This window comes from Antechinus flavipes, chromosome 5 (genome assembly GCF_016432865.1).
Source record: "Antechinus flavipes isolate AdamAnt ecotype Samford, QLD, Australia chromosome 5, AdamAnt_v2, whole genome shotgun sequence".
NCBI lineage: Eukaryota > Metazoa > Chordata > Mammalia > Dasyuromorphia > Dasyuridae > Antechinus > Antechinus flavipes.
Window position 1 is genome coordinate 59496848 of NC_067402.1, and position 19627 is coordinate 59516474.

Sequence of the window (19627 nt, forward strand, 5' to 3'; positions counted from 1 at the left end):
ATCCAGTGGGGGCCCTGGGGAGGCCTCCTCCCCGAGACTGAGCTGAACCCCCAGAGCCTGCTACACTCTTCAGGCAATCTAGAGCTGTTTGCTGCCCTGGGCTCTGGACGCCCAAGTTTTGTGTGGCGGCTAGGGGAGCCGCCAGCCTCCCGCTGATCTCAGCACCTTTCTTGCCCTCTAGGGGGGTCTGACCTTGCCCAGCGAGAGACCTTGGGCTCTCCAGGCCTGCTGGCAGCTGGACGTCCCAACTCTCCAGGCGCATGCACCTGTTCCGGGCAACTTGTTGCTCTGAAATCACTCGGAGAGCCGGGGAGATTTTTGCCAAGCTTGAGTCTGGCTCTCCTATCCCATCCCTCCAGGCTAGATGTTTATATAGTGAGACGGGACAGGGGGTTCTCCGTAGCCCTCTCCCCAAGTTCACTTACAAGACCTAATCTCTACAGATCTTTGCCTTTTTTTTCTGGGAACGCACCTGGAGCCTGTGAGTCCGATCACTTCTTCCATTCTGGAGTTTAATCATTAAACTTCTCGAAGTGTGGGGTGAAGGATAGCCCAAGGATCAGGGGTAGAAACACATTCTGGGTTCCTCACCTCTTTTTGGATGAGGAGAAAGAAAATGCTATACCTGCCCCACCCCTACTTCCTCTCATCTTCGCGCCCTTGTACAAAAGCTGCTGGAAGAAGCTGATCTCTTCCCTTCTGGCCTTATTCACGAGTAACCGATTGATGTGGGAGCAGTTTCACTTTCAAGGTGCACTTTTCTGAAAGACTCCCCGATTTTTTGGATAGTTTCCCCCCCGATTCTTCTATGGTATCTTTTTTAGCCTCTTATTTGGGCTGCATCCCAAATCTCCAGTCCAACTCGAAATCGGTTTCTGGAGCATCTGTCATTTAAAATTTCCTAACAATTAGAGTTGACCAAAGGTAGAATGGGTTGTCAAAGGTAGTGAGTTCCCTGTCACGAGAGGTCTTCAAGTAGTGACCAGAAGATATTGGGGAAAGTTATACATAGATTTCTTCTGAGGCGATGATGATTATCCTAAACTGCCTGAGGCCCCACTGCCTCGCTAATTCATTACATTGTCTTCGAGGTCTAATTATGACACCCGGATGATTTTTTCCCCCTCGAAGACATTCAAACTGGAACAGTACGATGAAAGTGCAGCAACTGGGTGATAGTGGATGAGTGTGTTTGGGTATTTTAAATATACGTATATACTCAATGGAAAGATGAAGAAGTATTCGCGGGGCCTTGGTCGTTGGCATATTAAATGCAAATAAAGCCAAAAACAAAAACAAAAAAGCAAAATGAGCCACTTATAAATGAAGGACGTTTGGCTACAGCCCCAAGCCTAGTGCCTGCGCGCATAATTAAATATTAGGGTTCAGCAAATAGCACTTGAGCCAGCCACAAATGTGTGACGCCTCGATGCAATTACTTGCAAGTTTCTCATACTTAAAAAAAAATACTTGAAGTCTCTTTGATAGCAGCTCAATAGACACCCACGAGACGCTTGTCAAGCCTCCCCCTTCCCGACGTTTCTCTTGCCTCCAGCGCTTTCATCCTGGGCTTGAATTGTGTTGTCAAAGTTTAGAAGGAGGGAGGGGTGTGTGTGTTTGGAATAAGAAGAGTGGGGGGAGCTTGAAAAGTCTTGGAAATCGGTATATTTTGCAGGTGTAGAATGTGGCTAATAACCATGCACAGTGCGCGCTCCCCAATGGTGAGAGTATGACAGGGACAGCTGGCTTAGTTTTCAGTGTGAAAACACCCCCTCGGTGGACCAAACACAACGACACTGACCTTTCTGCAGGGGAACCAGAGATGTGCCTTTGACTGAATTAGCCATAAAGACGTCTTGCTATGACTTTTGTTCCCCACGAAAGCAAAGAAATATTGCGTTTAATATGAGAAGTACTGTTCACAGCTTTTCCGTGCCCCTTAAGAAATATTACGGGGCTGATTTACTGGCTTCTCTTCTGCTAGGCTGGCTCACTCTCAGAGGACCGAGGAGGAGGAGGAGGAGGAGGAGGTGGAAGAAGCACACTCTATACTATTTGCCTGTTGCCTATTTTCAAAGTTCTCACTCTTTGCAGCAGCATATTTATCAATCTTTTCATCTGACAATACTTTGAAATACATCATTGTCATCCGGGGGTCCGTTGATAGATTATCTGCAGGCACATAGCCCTTTTCCAAGGTCAAGTTGAAGAGTCTTGTTTGCTGTTAACTGGAGTTGTTTAAAAAAAAAAAAAAAGCCAAACAATGCCTGCCTGTTAACTCTTCCCTTGTTTGTCTAGGAGAATTAGAAAGGAAATTTCCCTGTTGACCACTTCCCTAGACATTTCATACCCTAGAGCGGTTAAGTTTGGCAAACAACTTTGACACTTTTAAGAAACAAGTGAAATCAACAAGAGGATAGGGAGAGATTTAATCTTAATGTTTGCAGATGGCAAGGAAAGATTGAGAACTAAATCATCTTTCCTCTTCTCCAAAGTCTGTATGAATTCATCTGCACCGTGCGTCCTGCTTATAGACACCACTGTCGATGTAGTTTTAGCTTTTGAGAAAAATCTTAAACTTAAGGAAGCTAAGACCCCTCTAGCAGCTTCCCCAGAGCCTAACCTATATTGCTTTCAGGGATTGTTTAAAAGAAATCCAGCGATAAAGCTTTGCATTTTGTGGACTTTTATTTATTTATTTTTTCAGGAAAAACTGGCTTCACAATTTCCTCTATCTCTGTGATGATTGATATTTTTTATTCAGCCAACTTTTATTTACCTTGCAAAAATGCTCAGGACCAATGTGATAAATTACAGATATGCAAATTTCTTTGAATGGTGTTGTAAGTGTGTCTCGCTGGAGCTGAATAACTCCTTGCAAGTCGGTCTGTGCGCACTCAGGACCCCAGGGAGCTGATCAAAGCACCCATTCTCTTTCATCCCCAGTATTCTCCTCCAAACTATTTCGATACAATATGTTTCCATGATGCACTTAATGTGCTAGGGACATAGAACTCATTACAACCTAGCTAGTTCTGCCGACCTCTTTGTTCAGCGGCATGAAGTCAAAGAAAAAAAAAAAAGTAAAGGCTCTGCCAGTTGCCAGCTTTCTGAAATGCTAAAGCATGCGTCATTTTTCACCAGGTCTCGTCTTGATATCCTCAAAAGACAAACTATGAAACCGGCCTCAGCCCTTTCTGGCATTAATTACACTGCTGTCCAGCCGATCTGTTTTTCCTATTATATGCATTTCTCAGCAGGGATTTTTTTTTTTTTTTTTTTGCAAGACTAATGCAGCTGCGGGTTAAACTATGAAAGCATTTTTATCACTATGGGAAAAAAGTGGATACTATTGCAAGACACTCAGGAAAACTTTTGAAAGATTTCTTGTTGGTAGAGGAATTAGTTTGGAGAGGTTTGGGTTCTCTACATCGGATATTATCAAAGGGCTCCCAGGAGTTTCCATAGCCTCTGAGCTTTCCTAGAGGGCATGTTCCACGTGGCTTGAAATTTTCCTTTGGTTTCTAAATAAATTTCGAAGACGAATCCTTTAAGGCTACTGTTGCCACTCTGGAATAAACAAACACGTTGCACCTCCAACTGCTAGCCTGCTTCCTAGGAATTTAGGGCAGGCATAATGGCAGTGAGAATATAAACTCTGTTTCACTCGTTCGTTTCTTGTAGGGTTGATTGGTTGGTGGAAATGGCTGGCAGCCAGTTCTGGGAAAGATTCCAGACCTGACTCCGATTAACCCTCTCTGGTGAAACTCTGCTGGAAACCAACTCACCAGCAATTGCCATTAATCTACTTACTAATTAAGCCGATTCATTTCTAAAGGAGAAAAATTCCTTTCTTTGGCCAAACTGATGGGAGGAAATTTGAAAGAAGCGCCAAACTGTGTAACTGTAATTCAGCCAAAGACTGCTAAAACAAGGTGTTGATATATAGCAGGAGATTTAAAACAAGTTTCTAGGGCAACAATCCTTTGGAGACGGTGGTATATAGTGCATAGTAGATGAAGCTCGAATAATGCTGGGCTGCGCTGTGCCACCTCATGTACTGGGGTTGAGAATAGCGAGGGCCTTTTCCAGTTAAAGCCTTTGCTTCCTTTTACGCACAGAGCACTTGTCTTCCCAGAGTTTTCTGTTTGCGCCAGAGGATTTCGGCTATAGGCAATTGCTATCTGAAACTTATTTCCTGAAGCTTAATCAGGATCTAATTAGATGTCAGCAGAGGGGACTTCTTAAGAGGGTATCCCTGAAGTTATAGTCTTGGAACTCTCGGTTAGGGAAAGTGGAAGCTGAACATTACGCATGGAGAGCTGCAAAGGAAGAATGGTCCTTCATTCTTCAAATAGGTTGACTAACCCATACTTTAATCCTGATTTTCAAGAAAAACAGACGATGGAGTCTTTCACTTCCCGGCAGGGATCTAATTTTTTGAGAGGGAACATTTAAAATCAGAATATTCTTTTTCTAAGAGCTATGCGCTCTTAGTTTGGCGGAAAAATTTACCGCCAACCTCACACCTTTTTGCCTTTCCCTTAAGGGAAATTTAGTTTAGTAAAGGCAGCTGCTCAGATGTATGATTTGTATAGCATTTTTGGTCAGACTTTATTCCTGTTTCCAGGGTCTGCTTAGAGGTGGAGGGCTGATGTTCTAGATTACGGAGTGCACCAGACAATCCTAGTTTGGTAAACCTCTTTATTGAAAATCGCTCCTTTGCACGTAGCCCAGGCCCTAGGGCCTGCAGGGGGATAAGTGCTATAGAGTCGAGGGTTGTGGCAGCCCCTGGAAGATCTGTCCCTCCCAGGGTTTAGCCTGAATACGCATGAAAAAGGTTTGAGGAAATAATTTATTGAGGGTTGATGAGGAGAGCCGAAGAGCTTCCTCTTAACTACAGGAACTTAATCCCAGGCATAATCTGGGAGGGGGGAAGGGGCAAAGGTTAAACAGTTTATTTGCAAACAGAAAAAATTGGTTATCTGGAACAAGGCAAAGTCAAGGCCTTCTCGATGAATTTATCTTCTCCTGGTATTCTGCTTTTTGTCTTTTAAGTTGTCATTGCAGTTTTGGTTATTATCTGAATTCCATCTCATGGTCTTCCTCTCCTTCTGAAATCACCTCTGTGATAGAAAATGAAAGAGACAAAGCTTGGTATATCTAGCACCCACTAAGAGAGACCCCATCCAACCCATCAGTTAAGCTGAACCCAGCTCTGCTCTGGGTGTCCGATTCCCCACACTTCATCTCATCTTGGTCTGTCTAGCTCTGTCTAGAATTTGAAATCTAGGATTTGAAATCAGGGGATTTGGGTTTGAATCCCCAACCTCTGACAGGTGCTACTTGGATGGTCTTGGGCAAATCATGTAAGATCATTGGACCTCAATTTCTCCCTGTCAAATGAGAGGCTCCCAGATACATGATTTTTAAAGATTTCTTTCAACTCTAGCTCCTATCATATATGCCTGGTAAAAACAACTCTCAGGGGAAAAAAAATGTTTTCTCTGGGGAACTGGACTTTTTTCCAGTGCAATTTCTTCTAAAACCAGACGTTAGGTATCCTTAGCTGATTTCCTCTGGATCCCTGCTGTCCTAGAGCCTTTGAAATTGACTTTATAGGTGGCTGTGATCAAATCAGTAAGGTCAGTGAGTGACTTTCAACAGTGTTCTCTTCCCAGGATTGGGAAGCTGTTGATAGGGGTAGAGCAGTATCATGGAAGAAAAGTGACTTTTACAAGATTCGGGGCTAGTTTTTGCTTCTAAAATCAAGAGATCTAAAATTTTACATTTGTCATTTCTCCTTTGAAACCTGAATGAGGAAGAGAGAAAAACAAATCCCACTAAGTATTGATCCATTAGATTATCACAGTTTCCCTATTTGGATTCAGTTGTGAAGGAAATAGACTGGCCCCATACTGGGTCCTGCCATCTCCTGTTCTTTCCTGGCAGGGAGGGAATTTTACCTGTTTCATGGATTGTGAGGGGAGCCTTGGGGGTCTGAGGGAGGAAGGCCCAAACATGGGAATCCGATGTTACAGCTTTGAACACGAACAATGGAGCTACTAACTAATCCCAGTGAAATCCAGGAGCGTGGAGAAGGCGACAAAGAGTTGCAGCCTTTGGGCACCGGTAGGTGTCAATGTGGTCACTACAGCTAGGGCAATGGGAGAGGAAAACACACAGAGCCTGGCTGTCATTCCTAAACTTAACATGAACAAAGATAAAAAAAAAGTGACAAGCTCGGTTTTCACTGGTGGTATGTTCAATGTAGAGTGCTATTGGATCCATCTGAGCCGATTCTAATAGAAAAGGGGCCTTTCCAACTTTTTCTTAGGTCAAATATCAATACCAGCCCAAGCCACCATGGCATATTCCAAAATCCAGCTTTTCATTTGTTTAAAAGAAAAAAGATGTCCCCTCTTCCTTAAAGCAATTCTCACCCAGGCCCCACTGGCTCTCACTCTAACCACCTGTACACACTTCCTCAAGTGAAAGGTCCAGCTTCCCAGTTGTCTCAAAGTGATATTAAGGATTTTAGGGAGAGGGTGGGGCTTGGAAAACCCTAAGATCACATTGGATTCCTGAGTTTCTTTTAACCTCTGTGAACATTTCAACTACTCTGACATAAAGTTCATTAATTCCTTTAAACATTTCATGAATACAAGTAATATTTTTAAATGAAAATACCCAAGTCAAAATTTAATCTCATGGTAATGGTTAGCCTGAAGCATAATCGGATATCTATACTTTGGATTTCACAAAACCATCCACAAAAACATTTCCGGGACCTCTGCTGCTGTTTGGATTTTAGTGAAAGCACTGTTAGGACAAAGGTGTAGGAGACTCAGGGCAGAATGCAATGTCTAACTGCAAATAAGTGAACATGAAGAGGCTAGACTTAATTAACAAATTAAACTTGTTCTACAGTCTGGGAAAAGAATGTTCTGCTAGAAGAACTTACTGATAAAATTGATTGTCAGAATCATTCAATGGAAACAACCACTAAGTATATTCGTTTCAATAATGAATCCAGAAACCCCATCCTTCCCAAATATGAGGCAAAAACTAAAATAACTTAATTCAACAGAAGAATATTAAGTCATCACGTAATAAGATTCTGATTTTCTTTAGTTGAAATAACTCTCTTAAATAATTTTAAAAAATAGGATGTAACTATCTTTAGAAGACTAATGACATTTCACAGGTAATGCAATTTGGAAAGAAACACTTCCATGTTTTCTTTTCCAACAATGTGCATTTTTGTAAACTGCTATAAATTGCAATTCAAAAGCACTGATCTCACCATCCCCAACCATTTTTTATACTGATCAAATGAATGCAGATACTCCCACTTGGGAGGGGCGACATGACATTTCACTTGGCAGTTCTAAACAGGTCAGGGACCTTTCACAGACCCTAAGGCAGTGGGAGGGAGCTCTTTACGAAACCGTGTAACCAAATCAAACCAATGGTTACCCCTTTTCAATACCATTGGAACCGTCTGCACAATGCCATTCACATAGCGGCACAGAAACTGAAAGGATGGTCAGCCAATGGGAATGTCTTTTCTTTTGTTTAAACTTACAGAGCTCCAAAACTAATACTTGGGAGGAAAATAATGAAATTTGTTATGACCTCCTCCAAACAACTAGAAGCAACAAGCTGCCTTCATATGGATGGGCAGGGGCATCTCCAGAACTGTACATTTGTATGGCTATCTATGCACATGTATGTATGTATATGTATGTATATTTATTGGAGATGTAGCTTTGTTCCAAGCCATAGGCACAAAGACACAACATGGCTGCCCTGGAGATGACCTATTGCTTTCAAGTTGCTTGAACACATCAGAATTTCCATTGTTAAGGTTGATTAATTGAAACTGATAAGTTACCATGAATAAAGATTGTTTTTCTGTTTAATGTGGTGGGCCTGATTTGGTAAATGCTTCATTCATGTAGCTTTGCAGTGCAGCATATGGGCCAGATTCATTCAGTATCACAAACATATACCATTTAGTATGCTTGTATGGTCACAACCAAAAGGCCTTTCTATTTTAATGACAAAGTTTGAATGAAAAATTCCATTTAAAGAGTCACTAGTAACATTAAGGGCGATTTTGTAATTTATGCAAAGATTTTCTGTCTCTGAGTTGCTGAGAATAATTTAGAGGGTATTGAACTTAAATTCAGTTTAAGAAAAAAAAAGTCAATGCACCAAAATTACCCGTTAAAAGTTTTGATCTTTTCAAAGATTAAAAAAAAAAAAAGTATCTCTAAAATGTTTACTGACACATATGAAGAGGATGCATTTTCCAGTCTGGTGCCACCTTGTGTCACATACCACTGATAAAGTTATCACTAGTGTTTCAATCAGAGGCTGTCAATACTGTTTCACATTTCCATGTGGAAAGAAGCTCTGGGGTTTGTTTAATAAATAAACAGGCAAATTTCTCCATTTTGTTTTTTAATGAGTGAAATCAGGAGAAAGTTTTCAAAATCTCTTAACTCTGGAGTTGGCTTTTCTGCTGCTGAAATTTGCCATGATTTTATTCATTTCTGGGGTTTTGTTTTTGTTTTTCCTCACTAAACTCTTCAATTTCTTTTTCCTCACGGCGTGCTAATGATACATATCAAAGTCAATGTCACATGAATAAAAACTACAGTCAATTTTTAAATCCCAAGTAGGAATTCTCACTTTTTGTTTATATTGTTTTACTTTTTTTTTTTTTTTTTTTTTACATTGTTTAGGGTCTTTGTCATTTGGCTCTACCTCCAAGCAAAGAGAAGTAGTAATTATGAATCTGAAAGACAAACCTCTTTCTTCTTTTGTGATATACAAATGATCTAAAGAAACAAACTGTCAAAGATTAACTCACCCTACTGAATGCTTGATATTTTAGCAAAGAAAGTCTCTCTTCCTTCATGTCTAAGAAACAGTTCAAGTTCATCCAACACTTCTCAATTAAATTAACTGAGTAATCTCAGTTCAAACTCTTGTGGAGAGTAATAAACCAAATTGGTCACAGTTGACCACAGTTAGCATGTGTTTAATAAAGGACTGGATATCCTTTGGAAAGCTCATCTGTGCACCATTACTCTGTGAACTTTTCTTGTAGTTTAAAATAATACTCAGTGCCTAATTTTGCCTGAAAAAGCAACTTTCTTTGGATTCTTCTAAAATTAATTTCCTTTTTGGACCAGAAGAAAAATCATTGATGAGAAAGTTACTAAATGGCTTTTGAGATATTTTGGGGCCCAACCCAGACTTTTTTTTGGTAAAACATAAGAAGTTACTTAATTTTAACAGATGGACTGTACATTGTTCCTTTCCTGAATGAAGGAAGTGATTCTTTACTCATGTAATGGACTGTGAGATTCTAGGACATATACTTACTAGTAGGACAAAAGAATAAATGCATTTTGCATTTATTTAGAAAGTATATACTCAGGACATACTTTTGAAAGGGATTTCTACTCTTATTTATGTAAAAACTTATATAGGTATGAAAATGAAGAAACCATTGTTTTTCAAGCTGTTGAGTTCAGTAAGAAAGATTATGAAAGTAAGCAGCAATTAAATGTTATTGATTTAAATTCTTAGTTTACCATTCACTGCCATTATAGGTATGAAAATGAAGAAACCATTGTTTTTCAAGCTGTTGAGCTCAGTAAGAAAGGTTATGAAAGAAGCAATTAAAGGTTATAGATTTAAATTCTTAGTTTACTATTCACTGCCATTCTTTGTATTATCCACCTTTTATGGATAATTTTGAAGGCAGTCTCTGCCTTCATATAAATGTCATATTTCATATAATTTCATATAATTTGGTACTTGTAGATATCAAAGATTTAGCAAAGTTGTTGTTATAGTTTTAATTTGTGTGTTAAGATGTAGGTAATGAGATTCTTTTAAGAAATTTCTTCTTTCTTTCCTTCATTCCTTCTTTTTTATTTTTTTCTTCCTTTTTTCTTCTTCCTTCCTTTCTTAAGATGTAATAAGATTATTTTAAGAAATTTCTTCTTTTTTTCTTTCTCTTTCTTCCTTTATATTTCTTCTTTCTGTCTTTCTTTTTTCAACTTGTCTTTGTTCTAGACTGATAGTTGAACCAATTTTGAGTTGCTGTAGATGACACTAAAATGGTTCTATACTGGTCCGCAGCACACTTACATTAGTACAAGGTCAACAGTACATAGAACTATCTAGAACTTTACTGAAGGTAGGAAATCTTTCTTTTGATTTTGCATTTTCCATGATCCTGGAGAAGACTTCCTATTATCTACGTCACATGATGTAAAATCTGGTGGATCCCTATTTATCTCAGTAGTTTAAGGTCCTATTCTGAGAATTATAATCAAATCAGTGCTATCATTGCCTCTGGAAAGGTAGTATCTGTTCAGCCAGCTACATAGTAGAATGAATTAGAGTTCTGGCACCAGAATCAGTAAGACATAAATTCAAATCCAGCCTCAGACATATGCTAACTGTGTCAGCCTGGGCAAGTCATTTAACCTCTCCCTGCCATAAACGAGGAAACTGAACACTCACTTCAAAGGGTTGTAGTGAGGTTCATATGAGATCATATTTGTAAAGCATTTAGGACATGGCCTGGCACAGAGTAGGCACTTTATAAATGCTTGTTCCCTTCTCCACTTTCCCCTTCATCTCTGAGATTTCTCAGACCTGAATATCCTTCCCTGTTCGCCCTGGCCTTTATGTGTCCTTTCACCCACCACGTGAATGTAAGCTTTTTGAAGGCAGGGGTGGTTTCTCCAGTTTTTGTATCCCCAGTCTTTATTATAGTGTTTGGCATATGAAAAACACTTAATAAGTGCTTTTCCATTCATTTATTCATTATAACATATGCCCTGAAGACACTCTGTCTTGAAGAGACTTCAAGGTAGCATAGAAAAAAACTGTTGATTGATTAATGAGTTTTTTGGTTTATTATACTGATTAATGAGGCAGTGGGTTATTATGTTAAAGGGGCATTCCTCATTTTTCATGTATATATTATGACCGATCACTATTCACTTCCACAAAACATCTCTTAGCAGCAATACTAAGCTGGACAATCATTTTTTGTCTTATAAAACATAATATTTCTTAAAGTGACTGTGGTCTTATGTCGGACACTAAATAAATGCTTTAGATGATAAACATGGGAGCAGCAATGGCCTCCTTTCCATTGGAAAGTGTATCAAGATGAGGCAAGAGAAGCTTCTCCAAAGATGTGGCCTATTGATACTCAATCTTGAATCTCTGGTCTGGAAAATGCCACATTATTTTATTCTCTTCATTTTTCTGCCCTTGAGGATCACTTGGAAGAAAGCTCAGGGATAATCTAATCAAACTTTCAGAGAAAGGAAATGATTTCTGCAAGATCACATAGGAGTCAGGATTCAAACTCAGGTCTTCTTCAATTCTAAAGTTAGCACTCTAGTCACTATGCTGCAGAGCCCCCCTTTGTCTTATGGATCATAAAGGCATTCTCCAAGGTTCTGTTCTCAGCCCAGTTCTTTAAACTACTTTATCACTTCCCAGATCTTCAGCTATGATCAGTCTATTTCATTTCATTCCAACAAATATTAATTCAGTCCCTTTTACATGTAGAGCACTGTATCAGTCTGGGGATACACAAAGGAATATGATATGATAATCTTCTCCAAGGAGCTTATGCACACAAATAGCTGTATCACAACTTATCATTTGGTAGCTGGGGAGGAGAGATTAGATAGGGTGATGGAAGAGTTGCTAGGAGGGAGAGATAATCACTTTGAGCTGAGGAGGATGGGGCAATCATCATGGATGCAACAGCACCTGACTGATCCTTAGAAAAGATTTCAACATTTCAATGACATATTCCATTCTAAGTAAGAAGAAAAATATTCCTAAGTTCACAGAGATGGGGAAGGCAAGGAATAAACAAGGAATGAATACTTAGTTTTGTAAAGAAGAGAAAGGGTCTATGTGACAATATCTTGAAGTATATCCATACTTTGAAGAGAGAAAGATAATGAGAAATCACTGAGGGGTTGACAGAGAACAAAAAGCAGCATTATGTAGAAACCAAGGGTTGAGAAAGCATGAAAGAGAAGCTTCCATCTTTCTCCTAAAGCTCATTTTTCCTGACAGTGTCACTACTAGTCACTTAGGCTGGCATTCAAGGCTTTCCACGGCCCCATACTTCTTTACTTTTCAAGCTTTCTTTTACAATTGTTTGCTGTTGAATAGATACCAAAGGTTGACAGGATCAAATGCTGCAAACAGATCAAGGAGAATAAAAAAAAAAAGAAAAAAATCAGGAAATAAAGTCTTTTGAATTTGACAAGGAGGTCAATCATGTACCTTTGAGAGAGCAGTTTCGATGGCTAGAGGCAAAATTCAGGGGTTGCAGAAAAAGAGTGGGGTACTAAGGAAATACAATCAATGAGCAAAGATTCTTCTTTTTAGAATTTTGGCACATTAGGTCACATAATCTCAATAATATTGAAAGTGGGATCACATGTTGAAGGTAGTAGTAGTGATAGCCAAAGTATTTAGAATCAGACAGCAAAAACTTATTCAATTTTTGCATTGCCTTGAAATTCCTAGCACAATGCTCATGAAATATTTCTTTAGTTTATCTTTAGGACTTTAAAAAAATCACAATACATTTTCTACACCAACAAATTCATACATGCTTATGTAATGATTATTTTTCTTTTTAAAAAAAACCTTAGCACTTTACCAAATGGTTTTGTTTGTAATTTCCTCATTACTGAATTGATAGCTAGCTTATCTTGCTAATCGTGCCTATTTTATGGATCAAAAAAACTTCATATTCCAAATATGGTGGTCTGCCCAATCCAAATGAATTCTATTATGCTACAGCACAAGTCCGATTCCTATTTCCTATCTTTTTTGTACAAGTCCTCAAGTGGCCCTGCTGACTTCTTAATGCTTTGAATTGTGAAAGGCTTTCATTCACAGTATCTTGCCATATGTCTTCCTTGTCACCAACTACGTTTATTTGTGAGATCCCTTTCTTACAAAATCTGGAGTTTAGGGGTGCAATCTGAGGTTACTGAATACAGAGAAGCTGGAGAACTACTGATGACAAGCTTGTGATTCTGATTTGACATTATGGTCTAAGAAATTCAGCTACTTGACTAAACCCCAAAACAGTCTTTTGACTCATCATCTATTGAAGTCTAAACATTAAGGTTTGGTTTTCCTGGTTTGGGTTTTTTTTTTGGGGGGTGGGGGTGGGAGTAGTTAATAATAGATCATGAGAAATTAGTTAAGTAGACCCTTGATCTCTATAGTAATTTACCAAATATAATAGCCTTTTCTCAATCCCCATTCTTCTTGACATCCCTGAAGCTTTGGCCACAATCCTTCTCTTTGATACTCTCTCTGGGTTTTAGAGACACCACTTTCGCTGGTTTTCCTTTCATCTGTCTGATCACTCAGTCTCAATCTCTTTTGCTGAATCCTCATCCATGTTTCACTTGGTAATCTTAAGTGTCCCTTATAGATGGTGCTCAGTATGCCTTCTGTAATACTCTTTTTTCCACTTAAGTCATCCCTGGTCAAATGCAGCAGACTGCATGACTATCACTCCATGCACTCCATGTGATGTGGAGTGCTGAATTCTTCCACTTCTCTTTGGGTTACTTGCCGTGATGATTCTTCTAACAGAAAGACATTCTGGCCAGATAGCATCATTCATACAACAGCAGTGCTATCAAAGATGGGTCTTTGTGACAGCAAGAAGGATGAGAGCATTAAAAGTTCTGCATGTACTTGGAAGAAAATTCCCTTCACATGCCCTGAATAGAGGCAGTGAGGGGGTCCGGTGGATAGAGCTTTATGTCTGAAATCAAGAGAACCTGAGTGCAACAATGATTTCAGATATTTCCTGTGTGATCCTGGGCAAATCACTTAACCTATCTGTTTCAACTTCTTCTGTAAAATGGAGATGATAATAGCATTTACTTTCCAGGGGTGTCGTGAAGATCAAATGAGATTTTTCTAAAAGTGCTTAGTATAGTTTCTACTATGTTAATAAATGCTTATTTCCTTCTTTATAAATAATGATTTCTAAATCCTTGTAAGTTAATGACAGAATGGAAAGAAGGAATGATGTGAAAAATCAGCTGAAAATACTAAAAAATAAAAGTGAATGTCAGTTAATTTTGGATTCTAAAAAACAATGGAATATAATCCCCAGTTAATTCCTGGCATTTAATATACATAACATGCATACAAAATACACACACAAACACATATACACAATGCTCAGATGGATTGGTCACTTCATACATCTATACACATGCATATACATCTTTACACATGCATCTCTAGGGAAGCAATGTAGGAAACAGAATCCCATGAATTCTTCTAATTGAGTTGGATTTAGTGAGATCCTGTGGCACCTATAAATACTATAAAGACATCTACATGCTTCAGGAATTGATAAGCTGCCATATATTGTTCTTAACTAGCTCTGGAGAGCAGCTGATATATGTGAAAAGATTGCATTGACACTTAGATGTAGAATTTAGCTGACTTTCTCTTGATTACTTCTGATCATTCCATGTTTACGCACTAGATGGATACTTTCCCATTCTTAGTGATTTTTTTGTATGTGAAATTTTTATCAATGATAGTAGCTCAAGTCTTTATCTGCAACTTTTTCTTATACTTAATAACAAATTCGATATACTCTTGGGAAGGAAACCAATTTCACTTCCAGAATAAGCTTTTCAGGTTGCATTCATTGTTCAGAGGTAGGCCCTTCGAAGTTATTTTTTTTTAATTCCCTTTGCAATTTTTCTTTTGGGACTAAAAGAACAATGTAATCTAGCTACTTAATGGGTGCCACTCTTGTGCATCAGATACTTGTGTTTGAGTTTTCTTTTGCTGACAGGGCCCGCAAAGAGGCACTGTTACTTTGAGGTTTTATCTATGGGATTCGTGTCTTTTGTGCTCATTAAGAACATTTCCAAAGATTACAAAGTCAATACCCCCCAATTACTGGGCTGTGAGAAAGGTCTTCTTGAGTACATAAAATCAGTCACAGTGCACATTATACAATGGGAGGCTTAGATGCCAAATTTTATCACTGTGAAATAGCAAACAAAATTAATAAAGTTACAACAGTCTTCCTAAGGCTACGACTCTTGCAATTCTCCAAAATGCTTTGAAAATTTACAGACAGTGCTCCTTTTCATCTAGTCATTTCACAGAATTAATAAGGCTATATCTTGTTTTTAATCTTCATCTGTTTTTAACACCATAATCATTCTCTTAGAGTTTTAGTTTTAAAAGGTACAACGTATGAAAAAATAATTTTTACTATTGAAAAAGCAGGCATGCAACAAAAATTATTGTTTTACTTTACTCTCTCTGTTCTGATAATATCCAGTCTTCTTTTCCCTAATGTTCATTTCACTTTCTGGTAGCAAATGAGCTACTAAGAAGGAAGAATAATGATTTAAAGACACCAGATTGATGTTTAAGGCTCTACTGTTGTATTAGTATAATATTAAAAGGTAAAGATGAATCTTGGAGATTATTTCCCTATTTCATATTTTCTTCTTCTTTTATTAAAGCTTTTTATTTTCAAAACCTATGCATGGTAATTTTTCCCTTACAAAACCTGTTCCAAATTCCCCGCCTTCCCCCCACCCCTCTCCTAGATAGCAAGTAATCCAATATATGTTAAGCATATTAAAAATAGATCTTAAATCCAATATATGTATACATATTTATACAATCATCTTGCTGCAAGAAAAATTAGATAAAAAGGAAAAAATAAGAAAGAAAACAAAATGCAAGCAAACAACAAAAAAAGTAAAAATGCTATGTTGTGATCCACACTCAGTTCCCACAGTCCTCTCTCTGAGTGCAGATGGCTCTCATCATCACAAGATCATTGGAACTGATCTGAATCATCTCATTGTTGAAAAGAGCCACGTCCATCAGAATTGATCATTGTATAATCTTGCTGTTACCATGTACAAGGATCTCCTGGTTCAGCTCATTTCACTTAGCATCAGTACATGCAAGTCTCTTCAGGCTTCTCTGAAATCATCCTGCTGATCATTTCTTACAGAATAGCAATATTCCATAACATTTATATACCATAAGTTTTTCAGCCATTCTCCAACTGATGGGCATCCACTCAGTTTCCAGTTTCTTGCCACTACAAAGAGAGCTGCCACAAACATTTTTGCAAATTTGGGTCCCTTTCCCCACTTTATGATCTCTTTGAGATATAAGCCCAGTAGAAACCAGCTAGATCAAAGGATCTGTACAGTTTGATAACCTTTGGGATCTATTTGACATTTGTATTCTGATCTTTCAATCCAGGGAGGAGGACTACCAGATTTCCATTTGGAGACACATTCATTTAAAGTTAGGTCAAAGGAACATATTCTAAAAAAGAATAGTTTATTATATACATCTTGGAATTTTGGAAAATAGGGCAAGGTAAAAAATATGGTATACACATATATATATATACACAAACACATACATCATATATGTATGTGTTTGAACCACTCATAACCTTAATTTATTGTACTATTTTCTAAAAGTTTGAGGCTGTAAAGGCAATGGATCTTTATCCTTTTCATGCTTTGTGCTCATGAATGTCACTTGTTGGTACAACATTAAGAAGGGCATACTGGAAAAGATATTAATTAAACATGTCCATATAAGGAACCTTTTTTTTCAAGAGAACATATTTTCAAAAGGAAATAGAAAATGGTGGATCATAGATCATAAGCTTATCATGGAGGTATAACATAAGTGATGGATACCTTCAATTTTTCTGATATTGGCTGGAGTTCTCTTTTCTGAAAAAAGCAGAGTAGCTAATAACTTTGTGACTTGCCAAAATGATAATTTCATTCTTTCAAAAAGTGGAAGAATCAAAAAATAAGAACTTCTGTCTTAGAGATGAGTCTCACTAATAAGAAGGTTGATTAAAAAAATGAGAGAAACCTTGAAAGGATCAATCCAGCTTAGAATGTGATAGCAACACAGTGGAATAGTTTTGCAAAATCTGACATATATCTAGGAGAGCAAATTTCAAAGAGTTTATTTAGAAAGAAGTATGCTATGGTTAAAAAATTCTGTCTGGGAAGTCCCTTTAGGAAGGAGGGGAAGCTCTCAAGGATAGAATTCTGAAGACACAAACAAATAATGCCAATGAGGAGGAAAGGGGAAATTGCCTTAAAAGATCAATATGAATATACAGGAAATAATATGTCACCATCTAATTAAACTTTTGAAAGACATGCAGAAGATTGAAGGACAGATAATGAAACAAAATGCGTATAAAAGCATGGCTCGATGCTGAAAGTGCTATAGAGTCTAATGCTAGCAAGTAAAACCACGGATGACAATAAATAAATTTTACAACTCACATTTGGGAAAAAAGATGATTTTAAAAAGTGATAGAGTTGCTATTCAGAGTGGATAGGGTGATGCTAATCCACAAAAGAAAGAAGGAAGAGCTGCTCAATGTCTATTTTGCTTTAGTTTCCTTACCAAGGAGAACATGTTCTTTGGAGGGGAAAGAAGAGAACAAAAATGGTTAATAGGAAGTTGATACTTCAAATAAAAAAGCAGATAACCAGACAGGAAGAGTTTCAATCACCAAGTTAGATAAACTTCATTCTAAGGAAATGGAAGAACCAACAGATGTGATTGCTGAAATGCTACTAAAGATATGTGAAAGATTGTGAGAAAAGGGAGAAAGAGGCCTAGCAGGACTAGAGAAGGGCAAATGGTATCCCAGTTTTCAAAAAAGGTAAGAGAATCTGTACATTATATACCAAAGAGCTCGAGTCTCACTCCTGAAAAAATTCTAGGAATCATTATTAAAGGGATAGTTGGTGAACATTTAGAAAGAGAAACAGTGATTGCAGAGATCAGGCCTAGCTTCATCATGCCAGCTTAGTCCCATTTCCTTTCTGACAAGATGATCAGATAAAGGGAATACTTTATGATTTACTATGTATAATTTCATTTTTTTGGGTTAGAGTTTAGAAAAGCATTTGCCAAAGTCTTTTATGGTAAACTTAAGTGCTTTCATCTCTGAGTTTTTATGACATTATTCTCTCTTATTCTTCCTCCTACTTATCTGACCTTATATTCTTTGCTGGATGATCATCTATGTTTTGTTTCTTAAATGTGGTTGTAGCCCAAGGACCTGTACTGGTTACCATATCTATATATCTGGCCCCAGTCTTTCTCTCTCAACTTCAAATCCACAACACTGAATACTTATGAGACATTTTGAACTAGATATAAGTTATTAAATACATCCAAAATGGAACTGATTATCTCCCTATCAAATCCATTTCTCTTCCAAACAATATTTCTCCCAAAGATATTATCATTCTTTTAATAACCTAGTACCATCCTCACTCAAGTCTCACTCACCCGTATCCGGTCAGTTAATAAATTCCATTATTTCTCCCTTCACAACCTTTCTCATATCTATCTCTTTCTCTCTCTAATCACATAGCTCTCATCGTAGCCTTTGTCACTTCTTTTCTATTGCAATTGTGTCCTCAATTGTTTTCCCTGACTTAAGTCTCTCCCTATTCCAATCTATTATTCATATTTATTCATATATAGATCAGATCTGGACATACACACACATATGTATATCCAATTCTAATCTCCTCCTTGAACTTCATTCCCACATCACCAATTGCTTATTGGACAATTCAAATCTAATGTTCCAGAGATACCTTAGATTTAACATGTCCAGAGCTGAATTCATTATCTTTCCATCTAAATCCATCTCCCTCCAAATTTCACTATTTTTGCTGATGGTACTAATCTCTTAGGTTTGCAATCTAGACATTATTCTGGATTCTAGAATTTCCCTCACCCCACATATCCAGTTTTCAAATTTTCCTATTTCTACTTCTATAAGTTTCTCAAATGTCATCCCTTCTCTTACTCATATAGTTGCCATCTTAGGTCAGGCCTTCATTACTCATTGGGTGGATTATTGACACTAATTGGTCTTCTTACCTCAAGTTTCCCTCTACTTCATTCTACTTTATACACTTCTTTAAAAATAACTTTTCTTTAATGAAGACTTGATTGTGTGTCTCCCTACTCAACAAAACCCAGTAACTTCTTATTGTCTGGAAGACAAAATATAAACTTCTCTGTTTGGCTTTTAAAGCTCTCCACAAACTGCCCCACCTCTTTGGACATTACTCACCTTCCCACACTTGGAGATCCAGGCAAACTGCCTTTTTCCTCTGTGTCCCACACAACATGCCATCTCCCACCTCTCTGCCTTACACACCTCCTCATCTCTGCCTCGTAGGATTATTCTTTAGTTCCTCAAGCTCCTCAAGCACAGTCTCCCCTTAACTGCTGGTTCTCTCCTTCCCAAACTGTCTGGTATTTATGGCTTTATGTTTATACTACGTACTTGTCTGTGCCTATCTGCATGTGTGCATGTGTGTTCTTCTCTTCTCCTGCTAGAATGGCCGCTCCCTGAGAGTGGAGATTGCTTCATTCTTTGGATTTGTGCCCTCCAGCCCAGGACCTGGTACAGGCCAGACACTTGACATTTACAGACTGACTGTTTGACTGGCCA

The 19627-nt window shown here is 38.1% G+C and overlaps 1 protein-coding gene across 4 annotated transcripts in view; it reads right to left on the reverse strand.

Moving 5' to 3' along the window:
- Positions 1–4841: 4841 nt before the first annotated feature.
- Positions 4842–19627, reverse strand: part of C5H10orf67 (chromosome 5 C10orf67 homolog) — a 120425-nt gene continuing 105639 nt past the window's right edge. For all 4 annotated transcript variants that reach the window (XM_052001654.1, XM_052001655.1, XM_052001653.1 and 1 more), the window contains one exon: positions 4842–5126. In XM_052001654.1, coding sequence (XP_051857614.1) covers positions 5080–5126 — 47 coding nt within the window. In that variant the 3' untranslated portion in view covers positions 4842–5079. The remainder of the gene's footprint in view (positions 5127–19627) is intronic.